Source organism: Gadus macrocephalus, chromosome 7 (assembly GCF_031168955.1).
Source record: "Gadus macrocephalus chromosome 7, ASM3116895v1".
In the NCBI taxonomy this organism is placed as follows: domain Eukaryota; kingdom Metazoa; phylum Chordata; class Actinopteri; order Gadiformes; family Gadidae; genus Gadus; species Gadus macrocephalus.
In genome coordinates this window covers 18,052,054-18,071,698 of record NC_082388.1, presented here as the reverse complement: position 1 = coordinate 18,071,698, position 19,645 = coordinate 18,052,054, and the positions used below count along the sequence as shown (strand labels likewise).

At 44.2% G+C, this 19,645-nt stretch overlaps 3 protein-coding genes and 1 non-coding gene across 34 annotated transcripts in view; 1 reads left to right on the top strand and 3 right to left on the bottom strand.

The window, feature by feature from the left end:
- Positions 1 to 3,858, bottom strand: part of sytl2a (synaptotagmin-like 2a) — a 16,343-nt gene extending 12,485 nt beyond the window's left edge. For 4 of the 10 annotated variants that reach the window (XM_060057071.1, XM_060057072.1, XM_060057073.1 and 1 more), the window contains exons 1-3: positions 3,736 to 3,858; positions 1,480 to 1,690; positions 246 to 400 (exon numbers count right to left, since the gene is read on the bottom strand). In XM_060057071.1, the coding sequence (XP_059913054.1) occupies positions 246 to 400; positions 1,480 to 1,580 (256 nt within the window). In that variant the 5' untranslated portion in view covers positions 1,581 to 1,690; positions 3,736 to 3,858. The remainder of the gene's footprint in view (positions 1 to 245; positions 401 to 1,479; positions 1,691 to 3,735) is intronic. The other 6 variants (XM_060057076.1, XM_060057077.1, XM_060057078.1 and 3 more) reach the window with 4 other exon arrangements.
- On the top strand, positions 3,161 to 10,126 carry ccdc83 (coiled-coil domain containing 83). 4 transcript variants are annotated; one of them, XR_009526675.1, is made up of 11 exons: positions 3,161 to 3,313; positions 4,344 to 4,426; positions 4,530 to 4,614; positions 4,876 to 5,032; positions 5,702 to 5,869; positions 6,374 to 6,462; positions 6,578 to 6,652; positions 6,782 to 6,903; positions 7,291 to 7,570; positions 7,669 to 7,742; positions 8,276 to 8,364. XR_009526675.1 is itself a non-coding variant. In XM_060057102.1 (11 exons), exons 1-11 carry the CDS (start codon positions 3,311 to 3,313, stop codon positions 9,105 to 9,107), a joined length of 1,119 nt encoding a protein of 372 aa, XP_059913085.1. In that variant the 5' UTR covers positions 3,167 to 3,310; the 3' UTR covers positions 9,108 to 10,126. The 4 variants fall into 4 exon arrangements, 2 of the variants coding, with proteins under 2 accessions (XP_059913085.1, XP_059913086.1); XM_060057102.1 differs by lacking the exon at positions 7,291 to 7,570 and adding an exon at positions 8,940 to 10,126 and having other exon boundaries at positions 3,167 to 3,313; positions 8,276 to 8,370; XM_060057103.1 differs by lacking the exons at positions 3,161 to 3,313; positions 7,291 to 7,570 and adding exons at positions 3,945 to 4,194; positions 8,940 to 10,126 and having other exon boundaries at positions 8,276 to 8,370.
- Positions 4,126 to 4,197, bottom strand: trnaw-cca (transfer RNA tryptophan (anticodon CCA)). Its single transcript has one exon. It is a non-coding gene; the product is annotated as a tRNA-Trp (tRNA).
- picalma (phosphatidylinositol binding clathrin assembly protein a) overlaps positions 9,339 to 19,645 on the bottom strand; it is a 26,489-nt gene continuing 16,182 nt past the window's right edge. For 3 of the 19 annotated variants that reach the window (XM_060057083.1, XM_060057082.1, XM_060057085.1), the window contains 11 exons: positions 19,497 to 19,591; positions 17,477 to 17,563; positions 16,855 to 16,935; positions 16,111 to 16,221; positions 14,708 to 14,836; positions 14,578 to 14,608; positions 14,376 to 14,475; positions 14,081 to 14,104; positions 11,912 to 11,971; positions 11,136 to 11,234; positions 9,339 to 10,739 (listed from right to left, as the gene is read on the bottom strand). In XM_060057083.1, coding sequence (XP_059913066.1) covers positions 10,725 to 10,739; positions 11,136 to 11,234; positions 11,912 to 11,971; positions 14,081 to 14,104; positions 14,376 to 14,475; positions 14,578 to 14,608; positions 14,708 to 14,836; positions 16,111 to 16,221; positions 16,855 to 16,935; positions 17,477 to 17,563; positions 19,497 to 19,591 — 832 coding nt within the window. In that variant the 3' untranslated portion in view covers positions 9,339 to 10,724. Of the gene's footprint in view, positions 10,740 to 11,135; positions 11,235 to 11,911; positions 11,972 to 14,080; positions 14,105 to 14,375; positions 14,476 to 14,573; positions 14,609 to 14,707; positions 14,837 to 16,110; positions 16,222 to 16,854; positions 16,936 to 17,476; positions 17,564 to 19,496; positions 19,592 to 19,645 lie in introns of those variants that run through there. The other 16 variants (XM_060057088.1, XM_060057100.1, XM_060057093.1 and 13 more) reach the window with 13 other exon arrangements.

Below are 19,645 nucleotides of genomic sequence, written 5' to 3'. Positions count from 1 at the left end.
TTAGCTTGATGACTTACGATGTCATTTAGTAAATAGCGTTCAAGGTATTTTTTATAGGCCTAAGTGAGCAAATCTTCCTTCACTTTCACCGCTGTTCCAGACAAAACCTCCTGCGAATCCGTAGAACCCATTACTTTTAAAAAGAAAGCAAACAAACACCCATATACTTTTCAAAACCTGTGTGCACATGCCCAAAAGCTGTGTGAATTTGTGTGTGGGTGGTGTGCACATTCACGGTTACTCACGCAGGGTGACGGGTTTGTGCTTATGCCTTATGGAGGCCCGGATGATGTCACAGCCGTGGATGCGGTCACGATGGCGCAGCAGCTTTCTCTCGTAGAACCACTCCCCGCTCAGGTACTTCAGCAGGCCCCTGTCTTTCACCGAGCGTTGGAGGCTCCTGGGCACCAGGTCGGGAGCATAAAGCGCTATTTATAGCCGCTTTGATGCGGCGCTAGTGAAATGTGCGCACAGTCCGTGGTATTCATAGTTATTTGTAGTGTTGCTGCGGTTGGCAGTTCTTTATGCATTCTGTCTTCAGGGCAGCGACATTTCAGAGGACTTTAAAAAGTAATGTTGCTTATTGTTATATAATTTAATTCATGATGGAGATACATCTCAATGACAGTCTCATAGGGCTTTCAGATTGACACATTTTAATTAAAACTCGCCAATAAGTTGCTCAACAAGAAAAACAATAAACAAGCACCCACACCCATACTCCCACAGGCACACACATTTTGTCATGTTCAGCAAGTACCGTAATGTCGTATTTTTAACCCACTTCAGAATGCTCTTCATATAAGGCCACACTTGTTAGTTTGAGACCTGTTTTTCAATGCTTTTAAGTGGATAACACACAGGCAAGTTATCCTTCACCAACAGGAAACGACACAGGAAGGTGTCTATCTGCTGATATCTACACCGGCTGCTAATGTCATTGATGTTGCGTCATTTGTAAAATTGCAAACACAGGAGCTGTTTGTATACAGACACTGCATACAAACAGAACTCTGAGACCACTCTGATTGGGCTACCGGGAAGTTTGTTAGGTTAATGTGGAAACTAACTTTTTGAGTGCTTAAGGTATAAATTACTTGTTATACCTGCCATTACCTTGCAATACCTGATGGATGCTAACTACATTTGGTTGCATTGCAATTGCACCGTCCATTGAGGATGAATCTTATTTAATGTCTGGTAACCACAAGGCAGATCCTAAATCCCTAAATCCCCTAATAAATCCCCAAGAAACTAAAACATATTTGATAAAAGTATGTTTACAACTATGTCTGTTCAGAGTACAAATAGATAGATAGATAAGAACTGTATTAGTTAAAAGCTATTCTAAATGATCTTCTACATAAAATAATAAATAAATAAATATTAAATATACATATCTAAAATAATAAACATCCAATCAATTGATATCAAGCCGATAAGCGGCATCAACATGGCGGCGGGCGAGCCGACGCTTACTTGATGCGCTTCTCCTCGGCCATCTTGAGCTGGGCGTCCCGCTGCAGGACACAGAGGATGGTTTCGTGCTCCTCCTCGGTCAGGAAGCTCAGGTCGATCATGGTGCCGCTGGTGGTGCTGCTGGTTGGGACGGGGAACCTCCTCTCTGATGTCCTCAGCTCTGCCTGCTGCCCTGAGCCTCCTGATCGGGTTCTCCTCACTCTGCAGACCTCTGGAGACAACGTGGGGTGGGGGGGACATTGTTGGGTTCTTGAGGACACAGAGGAGACACGGATCGTCCGTCCCCGGATGTGAATCGGAGTGCGTTTCACACACTTCCTAGTCATGAAAGTGAAGTGAAAGAGAAAGGGAACATCAACACCAAAGGACGAGGCCCGGGGAAGTGGGCCTGGCTGAATGGGACTGTGGTGTTTTGTAGTGTGCCTGGTATTCAGAAAATGACTTCAGTGCATGGAGTCAGTATTCACAAATGTGTGGCGAGTTCCCCAGGGCACACAATGACGTTTGTTTTTTGCTGAATGGCTTGCAGTCATACTAAAACATGTTGTAAATATTAATTAATTGCATTCATATATACTCAAATAATATTTGTTCAACATTGTTTGTTTTTACATAAAAGCATATTATCTGAGGGGGATACTAACATTGACTTGTATTATTATATTCCGATTTCGACTGTACGCCATGTGATTATTCAGAGACGTGTCATTTATGCCTGTTACTGTCTAGGGCCCCTCATAAGATTTGCAACAGCTTTGTAGCAATGTATAAAAATATCTTGTTTGTTTAGCATGTAACACGTTGATCACATGGCCATAATAAACATTTGCTGCTCACCTATCATACTTCATCATTTACATATGTTTAACAATCAATTTCTCTCTTCCTCTCTGTGTCTGGCTTTGACGTCAGAGACCTTTAAACCACATCCCACATCTTAATCACTGTTAGCCTGCCATTTAACCTATAAGCCTGCCATTAACCTATAATCCATAGGACATGAACAGCCTTTTGCCCGACCACTGCTGTGGCTGTTTTGGTCATGTGGTATGTTCCCGTGGCCTTGTGATGAATAAGCAGTAGAAAAATAGTCTTCAGCTCCTGCTGCCCTGCAGTCTGCAGAACCTGTCCATCCAACGTTATTGATTCCATAACATATTGTCCACAATCATTCACAGCCTTTTCACTATGTCAGCCTCTCTGCAGGCCTACAGAAGGATGACTTGAAAGCAGGATCTTAGCAAGCCTGCATTGACCTCTACAAATATAGCCATGACAGTGAAGACATTATAAATTATCGGCTAATGTATCGCCCATCAAATGTTTAGATTAATATACCTTTGGTAGATTATTTGGTTGTTAATGGAAAGACAAGCAGCATGCTTGCGAATCAAATCTCTATCCACATAGCCACGACAACCACCCAAAGTAAACGGTGTATTTCCTAGGTAATCATAGAGCATTTCCTCAGAAAGTAAGAAACAGCCTTGTGTGTACAGTAGGCTCTTTGGAATGCTTGCATGTTATGACAATGTCCATATCTCACGCCTCTAAAGTTTGTGTCTTGTCGGGAAAGGCCCCCCCCCCCCCTAAAATGATTGTTCTCTCTCGTCCAACTATATGTGAGTTTATGATTCCCGCATAAACAAATAAGATAGGAGAATTCCACCTCAAGTCAAGGAATGTTGCGAGACTTCATTTCATTTCACAGCAAAAAAACATTTCCTTGTTGGCGTTTTACTTCCTTTAAAAGGTAAACAGAAATGTTGGTAGAGGCTGCATGCTTGCTGTAGGCGTCGGGGCTGCAGTGAGTGGAAGTGGGTGAAAGATTATGGTAGGTAGTTATTCAATCCTGAATAATTTGTTGGCTCCTAGTAGACGACTACTGTGAACTGTGTTTATTCACAGGTCGAGTGAAGGTAAGATGTTCCGCATCCCTTCGATTGAACCGTATGTGAGAAGCACACATACCCCTTTCCCAATTAATAGGTAAACACTGAACAAAAAAGACAATTGTTCAATGCAAATGGTAACCAAATTAATTGATTATCGAATTGAATGCAATATTAAAGTATATATGTCTATTGTTAAATCAGTTATGAGGATTAAGGAATATAGAACAATTTAACATTTTGCAGTTTATCATGTTCCAAATTCCGTGCTACAATTTGAAAGATTACTACCTTGAATGTCAGCTTCGAAATAAGTCGTATAATACAATACATTTTAATATTTAGCATTAAAATGAAAACGTACCGTGCCGAAGTTGTCACCAGCAGCAGACATCCAGTTGAACCTGAAACCAGTGGGACGTCCGATGCGCGTTTGGTACAGCAGTGCATATTACCATTAGTCGAAAGGGGCGCGACCTAAACTGCCGTTGGACCTTATTCGGAAAGGGGTTTAATGCTAGGTAATTCACTTTGTATTCTCTCCCTATGTTGGACGTAATATAAAGTTTCAAAAAGCGTGAAATGGCCTCTCATATTTAAATCGTAAAACGTAATAAGGAATGAGATTTAAAAATAGATTAGAAAAAAAATGAATACATATAAAAGTTACCGGAAAATTAAAGTTATGATGGCTAAGTTAAATATTGTTCATGTCAAAGACGGCGATCACCACGACAAAGAAAGTAAAAAAGGATGACCCCGACGTGATTTGAACACGCAACCTTCTGATCTGGAGTCAGACGCGCTACCGTTGCGCCACGAGGTCTGTGCCGTGTACACAGCAATTATTAGATTTAGTTTACTTTGGTTACAATTGGTTTGTGGTGTTATGTTTCACTAGCAACGACATAGCAACGAACCACCTGACATCTAAATGAACCAGTACACGTTATAACATTATCGCCACTTCAGGTCCTAACCATAGATGTATCGGAAATGTCCGAACCATCGGTTGACGAAAAGAACACGCCTGCAAAGAGTTACATTGAATTCCGGTAAGTATACATACATACATACGTATTGAGGTTGGAACGTGAAGTAAAGACAAACATAGTTAACATTAGTATGACGCTGTTTTTCATACCGTTCTCTTTCCAGTGTACAGTTAAAAAGAAAAGACATTCAGGACCTTCTCGGAGAGATAGACCAACTAGAAACGAAGAAGCTCAGAAACGTCAAGTTGGTACGCACATTAATAAAGACATCTCGTAAATTATTGTTTTCAAAGATTGTTTAGCGCAAACTCCTTTAATTAACGACCTCTAGCGGTTTATACCACTGTTTAATGAATGACCTACCGAAACTCACGCTGTTTAATAAATTGATCGCATAAACAACATTATTCCCTCTCATTCCCTTTCATGGTTGAGCTCCACTGTGCCAATTCTCTCAATAACTGGGTGCTGAACTTTGCAATGAACATTTTTTGTGATGTTGTGGTCAGCTGCAGCAACTAAAGTCGGAGCAGGACAACCAGATGCGTCTACTCCTGAAGCAGGTGAAAGAGCAGGAGAAGAAACTGGCGCAGAAAGAACTGGCGCACCTGAAACAACTGGAACAGGACAAAGACGCGGCACTGTCAAAGAAGGCGGAGGTGGAAGGTAAACATGCATTCAAGTCCCTCAGCCAAACACGGTACAACCAAAACCACTGACCACGCCGTAATGATGTTTTCAGAGGCGTCTAATTAGAACCAACACATGTGGTTCTCATAGCACTAATAATATGCCGTCTTTTATGTACCAGGGCACAGATAGTAGACTAAACTAGTAAATGTAATACATATTGACCATTGCTAGTGCTTTGACACACGTAAATGAAACACCTTCCTTCACACTACTTACCTCCCCAATGATAATGTTGTGGGTTAAACGTGTGTTTTCACTGCTATGACAGCTCTGTGTAATGGGTCCATTTGTGAATCATCTTCACTAGTTTACTAGTTTTCTAGTACTACTACCACCCATGCCGTGGTACATTAAAGGGGCTGACCTATAATTAGTGTTATGAGCAGCCCCTGTGTATGTCCTACAATGGCTCCACTGGGACACATATGACTGTTACACTTAATAAGCAGGTGACCAGCAGGTAACCATATCAGCCAATCACAGGTTATGCCTGCCATAGCATGTGTTTAACCAAGAAGGGAGTCATAATGCAAACCAATGCACCGATGGTGTTGCTTCTCCTTTCAGTACACCTACACCATCACAACCTCAGTACAACATCCTCAAATCTGCTCAGTACTTCTTGTTTTTTGTACTTGGAAGACGTCCAGAGGAGGCTGAGCGACGTGGAGAGGCAGGTCTCGGAGCGGCTGGCCCAGTGCCAGGAGCTGCGGGACTACAGGGACAGGGGCGTCCATCAGCACCAGGCCCAGATCACACAGCTGGAGGAGGAGCGCGAGCGCATGCAGCTGGACGCCGCCGCCGCCGCGGGTGCTGTATTTTATCTAGCAGCCAGAGGGGCTTAAGGCACCTTATTAACCTCCCATCATGGAGGGGGTAGGGGGGGGGGGGGGGGGGGGGGGACTCGCCTGTTTAGGTTTAAAGTTTGTAAATTATAGTCGAAATAGCCCCGCAAAAAACTGTCAGCACTAATGTACATTGGCGCCACACATATACATTCAATAGATATTGCTACAAATATGGCCGATACAAGTCAAATGTGCATTTGAATTATATTAATTGTACACAATTCAGTTAGGGTTATAGGGTTACAGTAGCACTCTGCGCTAACCTTGTACAAGATGGGGAAGTCATCGTTTAGTTGAAGTGAACATCCTGAATAGAACCCGAGGTGTGCAGTATGTAAGAGCCGGTTTCTCATGTTCCACCTGATGGGAGGTTTCCAGTCCGTGTTTCACAGCACTCACAGGCTACAGCTGTTGTCAATGCCGTTATGAGTGTGCAATAATGAATGCTGATGTTGTGCAATTGTAGAGCACATAAAGAGCCAGCTGTCACTGACCCTAAGGATGATAGAGATGGGGACGGCCCAAGCCATCAAGGACAACAGACTGGCTGAAGAGGTAAACAACTGAAGATGTTTGACCGCTGTGTGTAGTGGTGACACACAGGTGGCGCTATTTCTGAGGTTATCTTCTGAGGTTCTCCCTGCCACGCTTTGTCTTCCCATTTTTTCAGATGAAAAATAACGAGCTCAACATAGACGAGTCGCAAAGAGCGGCCCACAGAGATAATGAATGGCTACGAGAAAAGGTAGTGCTCCTCTCGGGACTGTCTAACGCTGTTCAACACTTTAGAAACCAGGATTGACGATATTTATTTTGACACTTTATTTCGGGGGCATAAGGTCTAACCTGCCTACTCTGTGAACTTTGACCCCAGGTTTCGGCCTACAGGGAGGAAGTGTCGGCCCTGGAGCTGTCCGTGCAGGGTATGGAGGAGGAGAACGTTGGCCATTGTGATTGGCTGTTTGACCAACGCCTCAAACGCCTCAGCATCTCCCGGTGAGTGAGGCATGAGCGCCAACATGCCATTACTAGGTTTAATACATGCAATAATTAGGTTAAATACATGCGATAATTAGATTTCATACATGCAAAATAAGGTTTAATACATGCTTTACTAGGTTTTATTAATGCAGTATACGGTTTAATACTTGCTTTATTAGGGTTCATACATGTAATATAAGGTTTAATACAGGAAATATAAGGTTTAAAACATGCTTTATGTTTCATACATGCAGTATTAGGTTGATTGCATTGAGAGAAATACATTGTTTTCCTGGAAATCCGAGAGGAGGAGTATATATTTGGCAGAACACAATGAACAGGGAGGTGATAGGAAGAGGACGATGGCATTAACATTGTTATAGGATCTGTCACTGGGAACAGAACAACGAGTGAAGTAGAGAAGGTCACCCGCCGGTGTCCAGAGGCCTTGGAACCCTCCAGGCTGTGTGCAGGTTGTAACGTGATATTTGTGTTGTGTATGACACTTTTTTGCATCATTACGCAAGTCATGATAATGGTTGAATATAGTATTGTAGAATATACTATGGTAATATTATGTCAGGTTGGTCCTGGTTGGACATCTTACCATTTCACCCTGATGCATCCTTCCTGCAGACTGAGCGGCGCAATCTTGATTAACTTCTTCTGCATTCTTTTGTGTGTGTATTGTTCAATATATGTTTTGTTTTTTTAAATGAGAGGGATATGACAGGTTACAACGTGTACAATGCCCTGACATGTAGCAACTCCTTTGCACAGGCAATATACTACTAGACCTGGGTCAAAACCGGGTTCAGACCTGCGAGAAAGCACCATTCTGAATCCAACGTCAGGTGGGTTGACTATGTACACATTCTTAAAGGAATATTGAATTTAAAGTGGAAGACATGAAGGGTAATAGTCCATGCACTACCATCTAAGTCCACAGGGTGGCAGCAGAGTTTAAAGAAAGTGTGCGATGTAGTCACTTTTGGGCAGACCTACTCAGAGCAGAGGGCCAGGGTTACCCTAACGTATAACTATCAGGAAGGTAAAACTACAGGTCACACTGCCTCCCAGCCTTTCACGGTTAAAGGTAAAAGATTTACCTTTACAGGCCATTAACAGTATTGTCTGCCCATAACTATGTTATACAGGAGACAATGAATCTTCAACCAAAGAACATCTTCAACACACCATATAGAAAAAAAAGGCAGTTTATTGTACATGCAGCTGTCATTAAAGTGTAGAAAGCCATGAGTTATAGGTAAACAAACAGGACTTAGGAAGAAGCTAGCGTTGGTCACATTTAAGAGTGTGATAATGTTTATTTTATTTTTCTTAAACACCTGCACAATTCCAAACATCTGATGTCCATGGTTACCAGTTGCAGGATGTGGCGCCGCTGCAGCCAGGGACCGTCTGGAAGGGGATGAAATAGACAGCAGCTGCATTGGATCAGCGACTCCCGACCAGCTGAGGGTGAGGGGAGAAAAAGTACTGTCTGTTCGGCAGGTTCAATAGACGGCTTCCTGCCTCACTCATCCAAGATGACTCAAGTCTGCGGTTTATCAAAAGGTTCTCTCATTCCAGAGATGGTGTGAAAAAAGCTTTCCAAAAATATTTGTTATGCCTTCCATGGCCCGAGAGCAATGCTTACTAGCATTGACTGATGGCTGGTATGAGCAGTGAGAGCTTTCAATCAGAGATTCTGGTTTCGAGCCAAACACACGTGGCTACTTTAGCCATCTGAGGGCCATTCAGGCGATGTTAACCATCTATAGATCACTGAGAAGGGGGAACAAGACCCAATTCAACAGAGAGCCCTTGATTAACTTGTTTTAGTACGGATCACGCACACACAGACTAGTGTCTTGTCCCAGGCAAGCTCTCTACAAAGACCCCTGTTGTTCAGTGGTTGACTCTTTGGTGTGAGCCCTGCTGCATCCTCCTTCCTGGCTCTCGCATCAAACCTTTTTGTTTTATTGCCCTTGGGCTTGTGTGCGTTTGCTCATGCATGTGTGTGCGCTCTTGTTTTGTGTGTTGGTTAGCCTCGACACAACTTGAGTGTTGGCGAGCTGCAGCAGGGGCTTCTGACCGTGGTGGGGCAGACTGCGCCGCTGCACCTGCCTCCCACTGAGGACCACCGATGGGACGGGGGCATGACCTTCAGCAGCACGGAGGTGGCCAGCAAACCCCTCACCATCAGACAGCTATGAACCCAATACACTTGGTCATTCATTGGCGCCATCTAGATCGCTTGAGTTGCATTTCATTCTTTAATCAAACATTTATTAAAAACATTTGCAATTTTTACTTGTTTTTAATCATGAGTATCAAAATGATATGGCAACCATGTTGCCAGATCAGAACTAAAACATGGAACAGACAAAATAAATACCAAGACTTCAAGAAATATATATTTGAGAAATAACTACAGAAAAGAGGAATTGTGGAAGCTTGCACTTTATTAAAAAAAACACAACCCAAAAAAACATATCTATAAACTGCCGCAAATGTGTAAAACAAAAGAAAACAAACCCCCATCGTGTCACCTTCGTGTTCGGCCCATAGTACTATCATCAGCCCCGTCTCTCGTGTTGCAGGTCCAGATTTTATTTACACAGAGCCCCGATCAACAGCGCTCCACCCTGCCTGCAACACACCTGTTAACCACTGCAGCCACACACACAACCACACACAGCCACACACACAGGCTCCCACATACTGAGGTTGGACAGCCAAGCAGCGTTGTTAAATGAAAATACATGGTTTGCTGAAAGCGTTGAAAACATACATGTGGATTCCTTTCAAATGCAACTTATTGTTTATTTTTTTTATTCTTCGGGTTGGTTCGTTTTATTTACCTGCGATGAAATTCTTCCCAGTTTAAAATTAACTCACCGGATCGATAGTGAGCAATTTTTTTTTTCATATAGTATCTTTATACATCCTCAACGTGACCCAATAGAACTATACAAGGCATCATGCGAATACAAGGATTATTTTGTGCCTCAACAGCAAAAAAGTGTCGTTTTTCCCCTCCCTCAAACATTATATTATTTTCTCTTTTTTTAACAGTCAAAATATTAAATTCTAGAATCATTCATACCAGAGACCTGATGCCCTTCCTCGATGCATCGGGACAGGGTGATGTCATTTGTTCAATTGAAAAAAATAAAATAAAAATAATCTCATGGGCTCTGCAGGGTAATCATAAATAAATACAAACAAGGAATGTTTACTGCAAAAAAAGAAAAGAAATACATACAAAAAACCAACAACATTGTTTAGACTGGAATTTCTTTTTTTCCCCTCCCACAATAAATCTGGGTAAGGTAATCGTGATTGACAATCAAGAGGCGGCAGAACCTGGTCGATTTACCAGGCTAAAAGGTCTCTCCCTTTGAAGGGAGTATTCCATTTCCCCCTTTGTCCGGGGTCTTACAGTGAGTTGGTGGGAGGTGGAAGAGGAGGAGGCGGCTGGGATGCACACAGTGCTCCCTGTCCAGATGGTTCATGTGTGGCAGTGCACAGCCCCTGACACTCCCCTCTCAATGACAAGACACTGGATCTCCATTGGCACAATGTCCACTTTTAAGGGCTTCTCTGTATGTATCGTGGGACTGCGCAACCGCAACCCTTGCCAACTTACTCAGCATCCCACGCCCTCCGCCCCCACCAAAGCCCATACAGTCTTAATCCAGCCCTACTTGGGAATAAAGAAAGCGATTGAGAGATGCAAGGGGAAAAACTGCAAACACTTGAGGTTTGCTTCGACTTCTGTGGTTTTTCGTCATTAATGTGGCAAATGTCAGGCTGGACCGCTAATGCCTTTACATGAACTGCATCTGAGGACGAGAAAATAAAATAGAAAACCAAATCAGCTGTGGGAGAATGTTGCTCTTCAAAAAGTCAATTATAGGGCTGCTCGATTATGAAAAAAAAAAAAATCATAATCACGATTATTTTGGTCAATATTGACATCACGATTATTCAAACGTATTTATTCAGCGTGTCTCTCCCAAAAACACATTGTAACTGAGAACTTTGAAATTCCGTCTTAAAAAAATACACAAAATGGTCAAAAATAAAATGTTCAAATCTAAAATAATGTACAGATATGTATCCAGCTGTTCGAAATCGACATCGAAATTAGATTAATCGCCCAGCCCTAAATTAGTGGCTCTCCCAAAACGTAGCTGAACAAGTCACACGGGAAGGCCAGTGCTCCCGAAACCCATTACCTGTGCTCCGGGGCCGAAAGGGTTTGCGGGCCTCATGGCTGCCTGGTTGTACATCATGCTGGGCTGTGTCGTGGTCATCATGGAGCCCATATTGGGAGGCTGAAGGGAAGCACGGAAGAAACCTGTTAGTAAGAGGAGGACGACGATGACAATCGTAACAGCCTCCACGTCACCACACATGGCAACTTGGTGCGTATAAACGTTGGTATTGGGCTACCATAGTGAGCATCAAAGATGAAAAGAGACTTATTAGGTTGAGGTGTGAGTCTCATTCCCTTGGAACAAATGATTCACAGAATATGTATTCATTCCAGGCCTGAATGCTGCTAGTAACCCAGTGAAAAAATACATTGTGTGGCAACGCAAAGGGGATAGTCACCCCGTGCAGTGATTCATTAGACCGCAGAGGTGTAGCGCAGAATGTCGTCAGCATCCACCCGGCAAACACAGCAGCCCTGCTGTCTTTTTTGAGGGGATTTCAGCTTTGCGTGGGCGGTGGCAGCAGTCTAGTCACACAGTGACTACCAACACCAGCCAGATGGACCAAATCATCACTGAGACAATCCCGTGTTTCTTATTTCTGTGTCGAGGGTATGTTCAAAAACATAGCAAGCGTCTCCACTTTCACCAACAACTATCCTGTCCAAAAGGACTGGATCATTGTGATGGGATCTCTGGAGAAATCCCCCCCCTCACCCCCCCTCACCACCCCCATGTATCCTAAGGCTGCATCATGTTTCACATGGCAGTGAAGAGGCGCATCGCAGCTAACTCACCATTCCATATGCCATCATTCCCGTCGGCGTGGTTGCGGGGTAGGCCATGACAGATGGTGCCTGAATTGACAAACAAAAACCAGATCATTTCAAAATCAGAGCCAAGACACAAGCTCTTTAGACACAAGCACATACCACATGAACGGAAAGTGGATTACAAAAAATCTACAGACAGAGCCCAAGAATTCTGTTCATTTCGGAATCTTTTAACACAAAGGGTTTACTTAACGTGGCAATATTATGTCAGTCTGAAGCCCCGACTTCTGATCAGATGTTGGACAAATGTCTTTCAATCGCTACCGCTTTCGCTGCCTTCTCTTACCGGCAATGCCGGAAATGTATATATTTTTGGATTTCCTTACATTCAAAATGAAACTACAATAAAACCCAGGGCCTTTATCAATGTTGCGTCCGAAGATATCCTTCCAAAAAAAACATTCGAGGCAGTTTTTCAACAAAGCAAGGGAGTTATCATTAGTTCTTGGATTGAAAATGTGCATATGTCGGGATTTAATTCATGCATAGGCTCTGACTCAGGGTATCAAGCACGAGATTGAATAGGAAGACTACCAGGTAGATATTGTAAACCTGCCCAGGTAAAAAGCCAACTATAGTCCTACTCCTTTTACGAGGTGTCCGAGTCCTCTCCAGCCCCAGGTCTTTGGCCACTGCCATGCATCAGCGACAGGGATATATAGCTGGATCTTACCAGACCCCCCCCCAAGCTGTTAAGACCTGCAGTCCTTGATTGCATCACTTTACTCACAAAAGTACATTATTTTTAATTTCATACGCGATTCCATAACATGCCTGTTATAATGAGGAATTTTAGGGCAGTCAGTTCCAAACATCATATGTTTGGATACGACATAGACTGCAATAACCATCCATCATCTGGCGATGAATTCAATCACTCAAAACGAAACGGAGTGCACTACCCAATGACAGCGAGTGGTTTTAGGCCAAAATACTTTTAACCTCAGGTGGGCTACTGTGCTGGGTAGAGGGATACTCCATTCACCCCAAACCACACTCACTCCCATGCAACATTCTTTAGTTTAGAAGGTAGCACAGCAGACGTACCAACAACTGTCCTCTAAGTTGATTACAATTCTGCTTGATTAATCTTTTCATGCACATGATACGATTTTGTAGTCAAGCAGATTCTACAAACGCTGTATAAATGAAGGCCCAGGGGGGATTAAGGAGAGAGAACCTATACAAGATTCCAGTGAATATTAGGGGTGGGTGAGGGGGAAGAAGAAGAAGCCATGCTGGTAGGAGCACGGCTTTGGGTGATCTGAAATGGGAAAGGGGAAAAAAGACACCGTTCTTGCCAAAAGCTCTGTGGGGACGATCCAACTGCCCCCGCAGTGATAACAAACCCAGATTTGCCTGTCAACCAACCCCTCTTTCCTGGTGACCCAAGCGTTATGTTATTCCCTCCTATAGATAGTCAGTCACTGTGGCGGCTGGATCTGCAGCCATAATTTAACACAAAAGATAAAAAGTATTCTGCTTTATGCTTTCTTTGGTCCGAGAGCACGAGTATTTGGTCCTTGAGGGACCAAATGGTGTGCATAGCATTAGCTCGGTGAACGTGAATGCCGCATGCTGCTAATGAAGTACCAAGACCCATGTTCTATTCACTACCGAATGGCCTGAGGTTTATCATAATTTAAAATCTGAAATGACTAATATGCATACAGTCACAGCTCACACTGATACAATACTTCCCCCAAGAGTGGGAAGTGCCACCCACTCACAATTTATGCCGTTTTCAGTGTATGAATGGCACATCTTAAGATATTGACATAGTATGACGAAAGACGAGACGATGATACCACAGGTGGAAAAATGAGGATGTGTGCGTATGGCAACAGTAAAATAAATGTCATAGGCCGCCATCTTAAACAATACTTAATTTGGTGGCTATGACCAATGGCTAATGACGTAGTGCATTGCCATTCCTAAGTGATCATTGAGCCAGTTGCCCTGGCATTGGTGCGACCCACTGTGCAGCTGAGAGACTGACGTGAGGCAGGCAAGTAGGTGGGGTGTGTGGTGTGTGGTATGTGTGTGTGTGTGTGTGTGTGTGGGGGGGAGGGGGGGGGGGGGAGTTGGGAGTGAGGGTGTGTTCAGCCCGACAGTACAGAAGCATGGACTTACGTAGTGTTGGAAATGTATGTCGTTCTTTGAATTTGGACCCCCAGAGAATAGACACAAAAAAAATGAAAGAAATGGACATAAATATACCAGAATAATCATGGGTTAGGTAAATGATAACAAACAATTAAACGATTGATATGGATCCTTCTAGCAGATAGAACTGAGGTTTACATCTGCACTACAGAGGCATTTTCATTGCACAAAATATTTGCATGGGGTGGCATCATTCCACAAACCACTTTCAATGTCTACTTCTGAAAACAACCAGAAACAGGAAGTAGGATTGAGGAAGCACCATGTTTGGAGCGCTCCATGTGGTGGACGGAGCCATCTTGGGCTGCCAGTTGGTCCCACCCGTCAGCTTCTTCTCCCCGGGCTGACTCCAGTGTAGATCACTACATGGGGAGGAAAGAATCAAATACAACAAGGCCATCCAATAGGAGATGAGGTACCACCACTGTGAAGCCAAACCAAATACACCCGAGTGGTGCACTTACTTCTTTGCGGTGCCGTTGCCGATTCCCAAATCTAGCGGAGAACAAGAGAAACAAGTCGGTTAATAGCCTGAAGTTTTTCCCCCCCGATATTAAGGTCATCGTATATGTATGAAGTATTGCCGTCACGTACTGCCAACGAGATTGGCCAACGAGGAGTCCAGGTCGTCTGACACGAGCTTGCTCGGCAGCTGGGAGATGGAGTGCAGGCCCTGATTCGGTGAGGAAGCCACTGTGGGTTTGAGGATTCCACCTAAAGCGTCTTGAAATAAAGGGATGCAACAGAGACAAAAAACGGGGAGGCCAGGGTGGATGGAGGGCATACAAGACGACACAAAGTGGACACAACGTAACGTGAACAAAAAAAAACGTACAGACATGAAGACACAGAGAGATAGGGGGGTGGTTAGGAGTGAAGGAAGCGAGTGACGGGACCTGAAACGGTAGAGTGATGCGTGGTGCGTACACGGGGTGTGTCCAGTCAACTCACCCAGGCATACATACGCCATGCACAAGCCAACGTTTCCCCCAACAGAGAGAGAGTTCACCCCGAAACAGGTGGGGTTTTGAGGAGAGGAGAGAAACCGTTAATGAGCTAGCAAGCACACCACAAAACCAAAATCACTCACGATGTGCAAAGAATAGTGTGAATGCGGCGAGTCCCGACAAAGATGTATGCCATCATTTAAATATGAAAAACTATTTTTCTTAAGTGAGATGGAGTTCATCGTCTCCTTTGAAGAATATAACTTAGGGTTTATAGATGAAAGCCGATTGCAAGGTGGTTGATGGAAAAATTGTCATCATCAATGGAAGCAAGTTGGCTAAAATTGTTAAAAGTCCTTACAAAAGTAAACATTACACTTCCATTTAAAAGTTTCCAGATGTGCACCTGGAACCGTTGATGCTTTATTCCAGAAGCACTTCCAAGGACTAAACGTTTATGGAACGGCAGTTCGTGGCAACATCTCCAAAACATCCTTAGAGTTAGCAAACTACATACGACAGTATTTTGTTTAATTACTATCAGAATAGGTTGCATTAGATTGTATTGAGACATGGATGCTGTCATGGTCCACGTCGACGAGTCAAACAAAGATTTGCCAAAGTCCAGATTTCAACTTCAGACTAATCTCAGCCCCCTCTAGGTGGCAGCAATGCACATGTGGCATCAGGGAGGGGGATGAAGTGTGTAGAGGCCATACCTGTGTGTCTTTGACTCATATCCAACCTGGGCGTTTCCCCCTCATCTATATACAGCTATTCCCATAAGCCTATTGTGAGGCTCTAAAAGCGGTCATCATATCTTGACAAGTCCAGTGAAACAAAGTGCAGAACAATCAACACTTCGCTCGTCTGCCGTTGATTTAATTTCCCAAAACAAAGAATTTTTGTGTAGCAGCCATGTCTAAATGTTCAGGTGCTACATACAAAATAAAGAATATTCTATAACGGCGATGAATCAAGATGACACCGGTTGGTCCTAGGAAAAGAAAGGTGTGATGACAGCGATGAGAGCTGAGGCTGGGCGCTCACCTGTGGGGTCCATGGTGTTGCCGTTAGTCTTGTTGCCAAACACGGAGTCAAAGTCCACGTGAAGGCCTCGGCCGTTGGCCGCCTGCTGGGAGGTCGGGGAGGCGGAGAACCCTGGTGGGAGACGGCATCAGACGGGAGAGGGAAAGGGGCGGCATCAGATTCAGACACGCAGAAAAGCCCAGAGCCGGAGTGGTTTGGAGGAGGACAACATCCAGCAATTAATCAAAATGAAAGGGAAACCCAAACAGGAAATCTAGTGTCTGATGACTAGTATCTGAGGGAATACGTTTGGGACAACTTGTGTAGGGGAGTCAACCAGGCTGGTTATTTTTGATAGAATAAGACGCACACATTTTTATGTGACCAGCCACAGCCATGAGAGCCATGTGAATTACGCTAAAATTGCTGATGCCACCCTAGCCGTTTTCATAGGGGTCACTGATGCCCATGTGCGGTGCGACCCCCATAAAGGAAGTGTCCGTCCGTCGCAGTGTGCTAGTCAGCATCTAGCACTGACTCATATTCATAACATGGCATATGCTGGGTGCCGAGGTCAGCAGAGGATGTGTGCATACAGCACAATCATTTCCTGTTTGGATTCCTTCAGGGCAGGGCAAAATGAGAATCTGACCATTTATCGTACAAGCCTGCATTTTATTTATGTGGGTCACATATGCTAGGGAGGAACAAAAAATAAATAAAATGAAGAACGCATCATGCTGCTATAGGATCTGCAGGACCTACCTCTGAATGCACCAGCAACAGCAGGGGGCTCAGATTGGAAGAGGGAGGAGTTGGAGTAAGGGCCAGGCCCACAGAAAGAGTCTGATACACGGACAGAGAAGGACCCAGGAAAGCAGCAGAACCAGAAGGGGCGTGCGGAGAGTTGGGAGAAAAGGGAGAGAGAAAGAGAGAGAGGAGGAAGAAGACAAGGCACCATGAAGAGGCAAGCACAGAAAACAGGGCACAACACAGCGGTAATAGAAGCAAGCTGAAACCACCAGTGGTGAGGAATTGCAGTCCAAGTCGAGAAGGGAGGGGGAGAGAGCACAGGGATTAGCAATAAAAGTTTGCTGAATGCTCGACCACATGGCGATAAAAAAAAAAGGCCAAGCACACAAGTCTGCGAGTTCATTCAAGTGCTTTGGAGAACCCATGGGGGTTGGGGGGGTGGCGGTGTGAGGGGCGGGGGGAGAGGGCATCGAGCTCACCTAAAGCAGAGGCGTGTGGTGCATGAGCTCTAAAGAAGCATCCCACCCAGACGACAGGGCCAAGCAGAAAACACTGTGCCAATTCTGCTCTTACTCGCCGAGCAATGCACAACACAACAGATACCCGGGACGCTAAGAGCGGCATGCTCTGGTACCTGGGAGAATATGCTCTAGGTGCGCTGAGCTATCATGATCTGATGTCAGGGAGGAGGAGCTGGACTCCAGAAAGGGATTGCACTGATCTGGATGGGGGGGGGGGGGGGGGAAGAGAGAACCAAACACAAAATGAGCATTTCAAAACATGGTGGGCCCTCTAAGAACGGGCTGGGAACATGGATCTTATCTGTAGAAGGAAACAAATATTTACAGTAGCACGGAAGCGTGCCAGGGCTTGAGATGAATGTGAGAACAGCTGTGTCACTAAACAGGAACATAGTTTAGAGACAGAGTCGTTCATATGGTAGCGGACAGGAAGTAAATTGGGCCAAAAACATCCAATGCCTAAGGGGGTTTCTTTAACCGTTTATTTGAATTCTTTCCAGACCTTATCGAAATAAAGAGAATTAGTCCACATAAATGGGATAAGCTAATTGTTGGTACAGGCAAATTAACAACCTCATATACATTTCATACCTGCAGCTACAACTCATGTATACGTGATAATAAACACAGGTAGTAGTAGTAACAGCATAACGACGTATAGGAAGTAGCGTGGCAAGTGAACGATTATCAAAGCCTTTTCAACTCATTAAACTGAAATAAATCAAAACTAAATAACAGATGAAACGCAGCAACAATAAAAATAATTGAATAGGCTAACAATTTAAACAATTAAACGGCTGTGATCGTACAACATGGAACAGGCCTTCTCCTGCTGCCTAGACTTCCCATGGACTTAGCATCTCAGGCAGGCAGACCCCTTAATGACCACCAGCTTACTAGCTCATAAGAAACTAAAGAACAACCACCACCACAACAACAACTAATAACTTCACGAAAGCACAGGTGTCATAACTGAGTCAAAGTCCAAGGTTCATGTTTCTAGATAGTGCTGTAGTGTCGTAGGGACGGGTCGAGGCCAGGGTCCGAGTGGATTGGAGCTCACTTGCCGGTTTAATTGAAACACTGTACTGCCATACTGAATTAACAGAGCGGTGAGATTTCAGTTTTGTGTGAATAAGTGCTTTCATAATAAAATTCAAAAATGATGGATCGCATCTATAAAAAAAACATGATGTGAATAAGGTTGTCTACACTCATCTTGTTACACCGAACAATGAGCTGAGCCCACGAAAGGCTGTTGTTTTGTTTAAATGGCAAATAGCACCTTATCTCTGCACCTTCGAGATAATCATTGTTTGCCTTTCACTTCAGTCCCACATTAAAGCTAAGTACAGGTCACACAGATGATAAAGCAAGAGTTTACATTAGAGTGGAGCACACCTCTTGCCTGAAGGGAGAACACAGAGTCTGAGATTTTGGTTTTATTTCACCAGTCTCTAAATATTTGCATATGGGGAGCAGAGCACACCCTAGGCACTGAATTATGCGTATGCAATCTGCCTTGAGTAATATTAGTCTATTGATAGATTAAGACGCAAATAAACCATGTTTCTATGCATAATTAAAAAATGAATTGATTGAAGATTATGAGAATGCAGTCTGATATTCAACTTGTCGAATCAGTTTCACTGGTGAGTGTTTATAAGAAGATCTAGCCTACACCAAAAAAACGTGGCCCCAAAGTGTGTGCGTTTGTGTTTGCACAGAGGCTTGACTGTGTGAGACACCACCAAACAAACTTCATGCTGCCTCTTTCAGCAGGAAGCATGACCTTGGTGAGGGTTTGCGACTAAAAAATGTGCAAGTGTCACGAGTTTGTGTGTTCCAACAAAAAAACGTGACAACAGCAAGTTGTGTTCGTTCCAAAACAGTATGTGCACGCGTACATGACGGGGGGGCTTTGGTGCGATTGTACAGTGAATAAAAAAACCGAACTAACAAAAAAGACAGCAAGACACATTTGTCCTCCAGCAGTTTTTGGGGAGAGGTGTAGAGCCATGGGGGGGTCCGCCACGCTGTGCGCTGTTGTGTGTCTGTGGTGTGTGTCAGTGGAGTGTGTCAGTGGTGTGCGTCGCCGGTGTGCGTGTGTCGGGGGTGACGGGGAGCGCACACCTTGCCATGTGTTGCTGGGCGTGAGGCCAGCGGACAGGGGCAGTGCGGACTGAAAGGAGGGCTGGAGGTCCAGCAGGTCGTTGGCTGCCTTGGAGCTGCAGGGAGGAGGACAGGGACGGGGGAGAGGTCAGTTTTTTCCCTTTTAAAAC

Coding starts and splice junctions, on each gene's coding strand:
- ccdc83 (XM_060057102.1), top strand. Junction 4,427..4,529: donor AAGAGTTACATTGAATTCCG/GTAAGTATACAT, acceptor TTCTCTTTCCAG/TGTACAGTTAAAAAGAAAAG. Junction 6,904..7,668: donor AAACGCCTCAGCATCTCCCG/GTGAGTGAGGCA, acceptor TCCTTTGCACAG/GCAATATACTACTAGACCTG.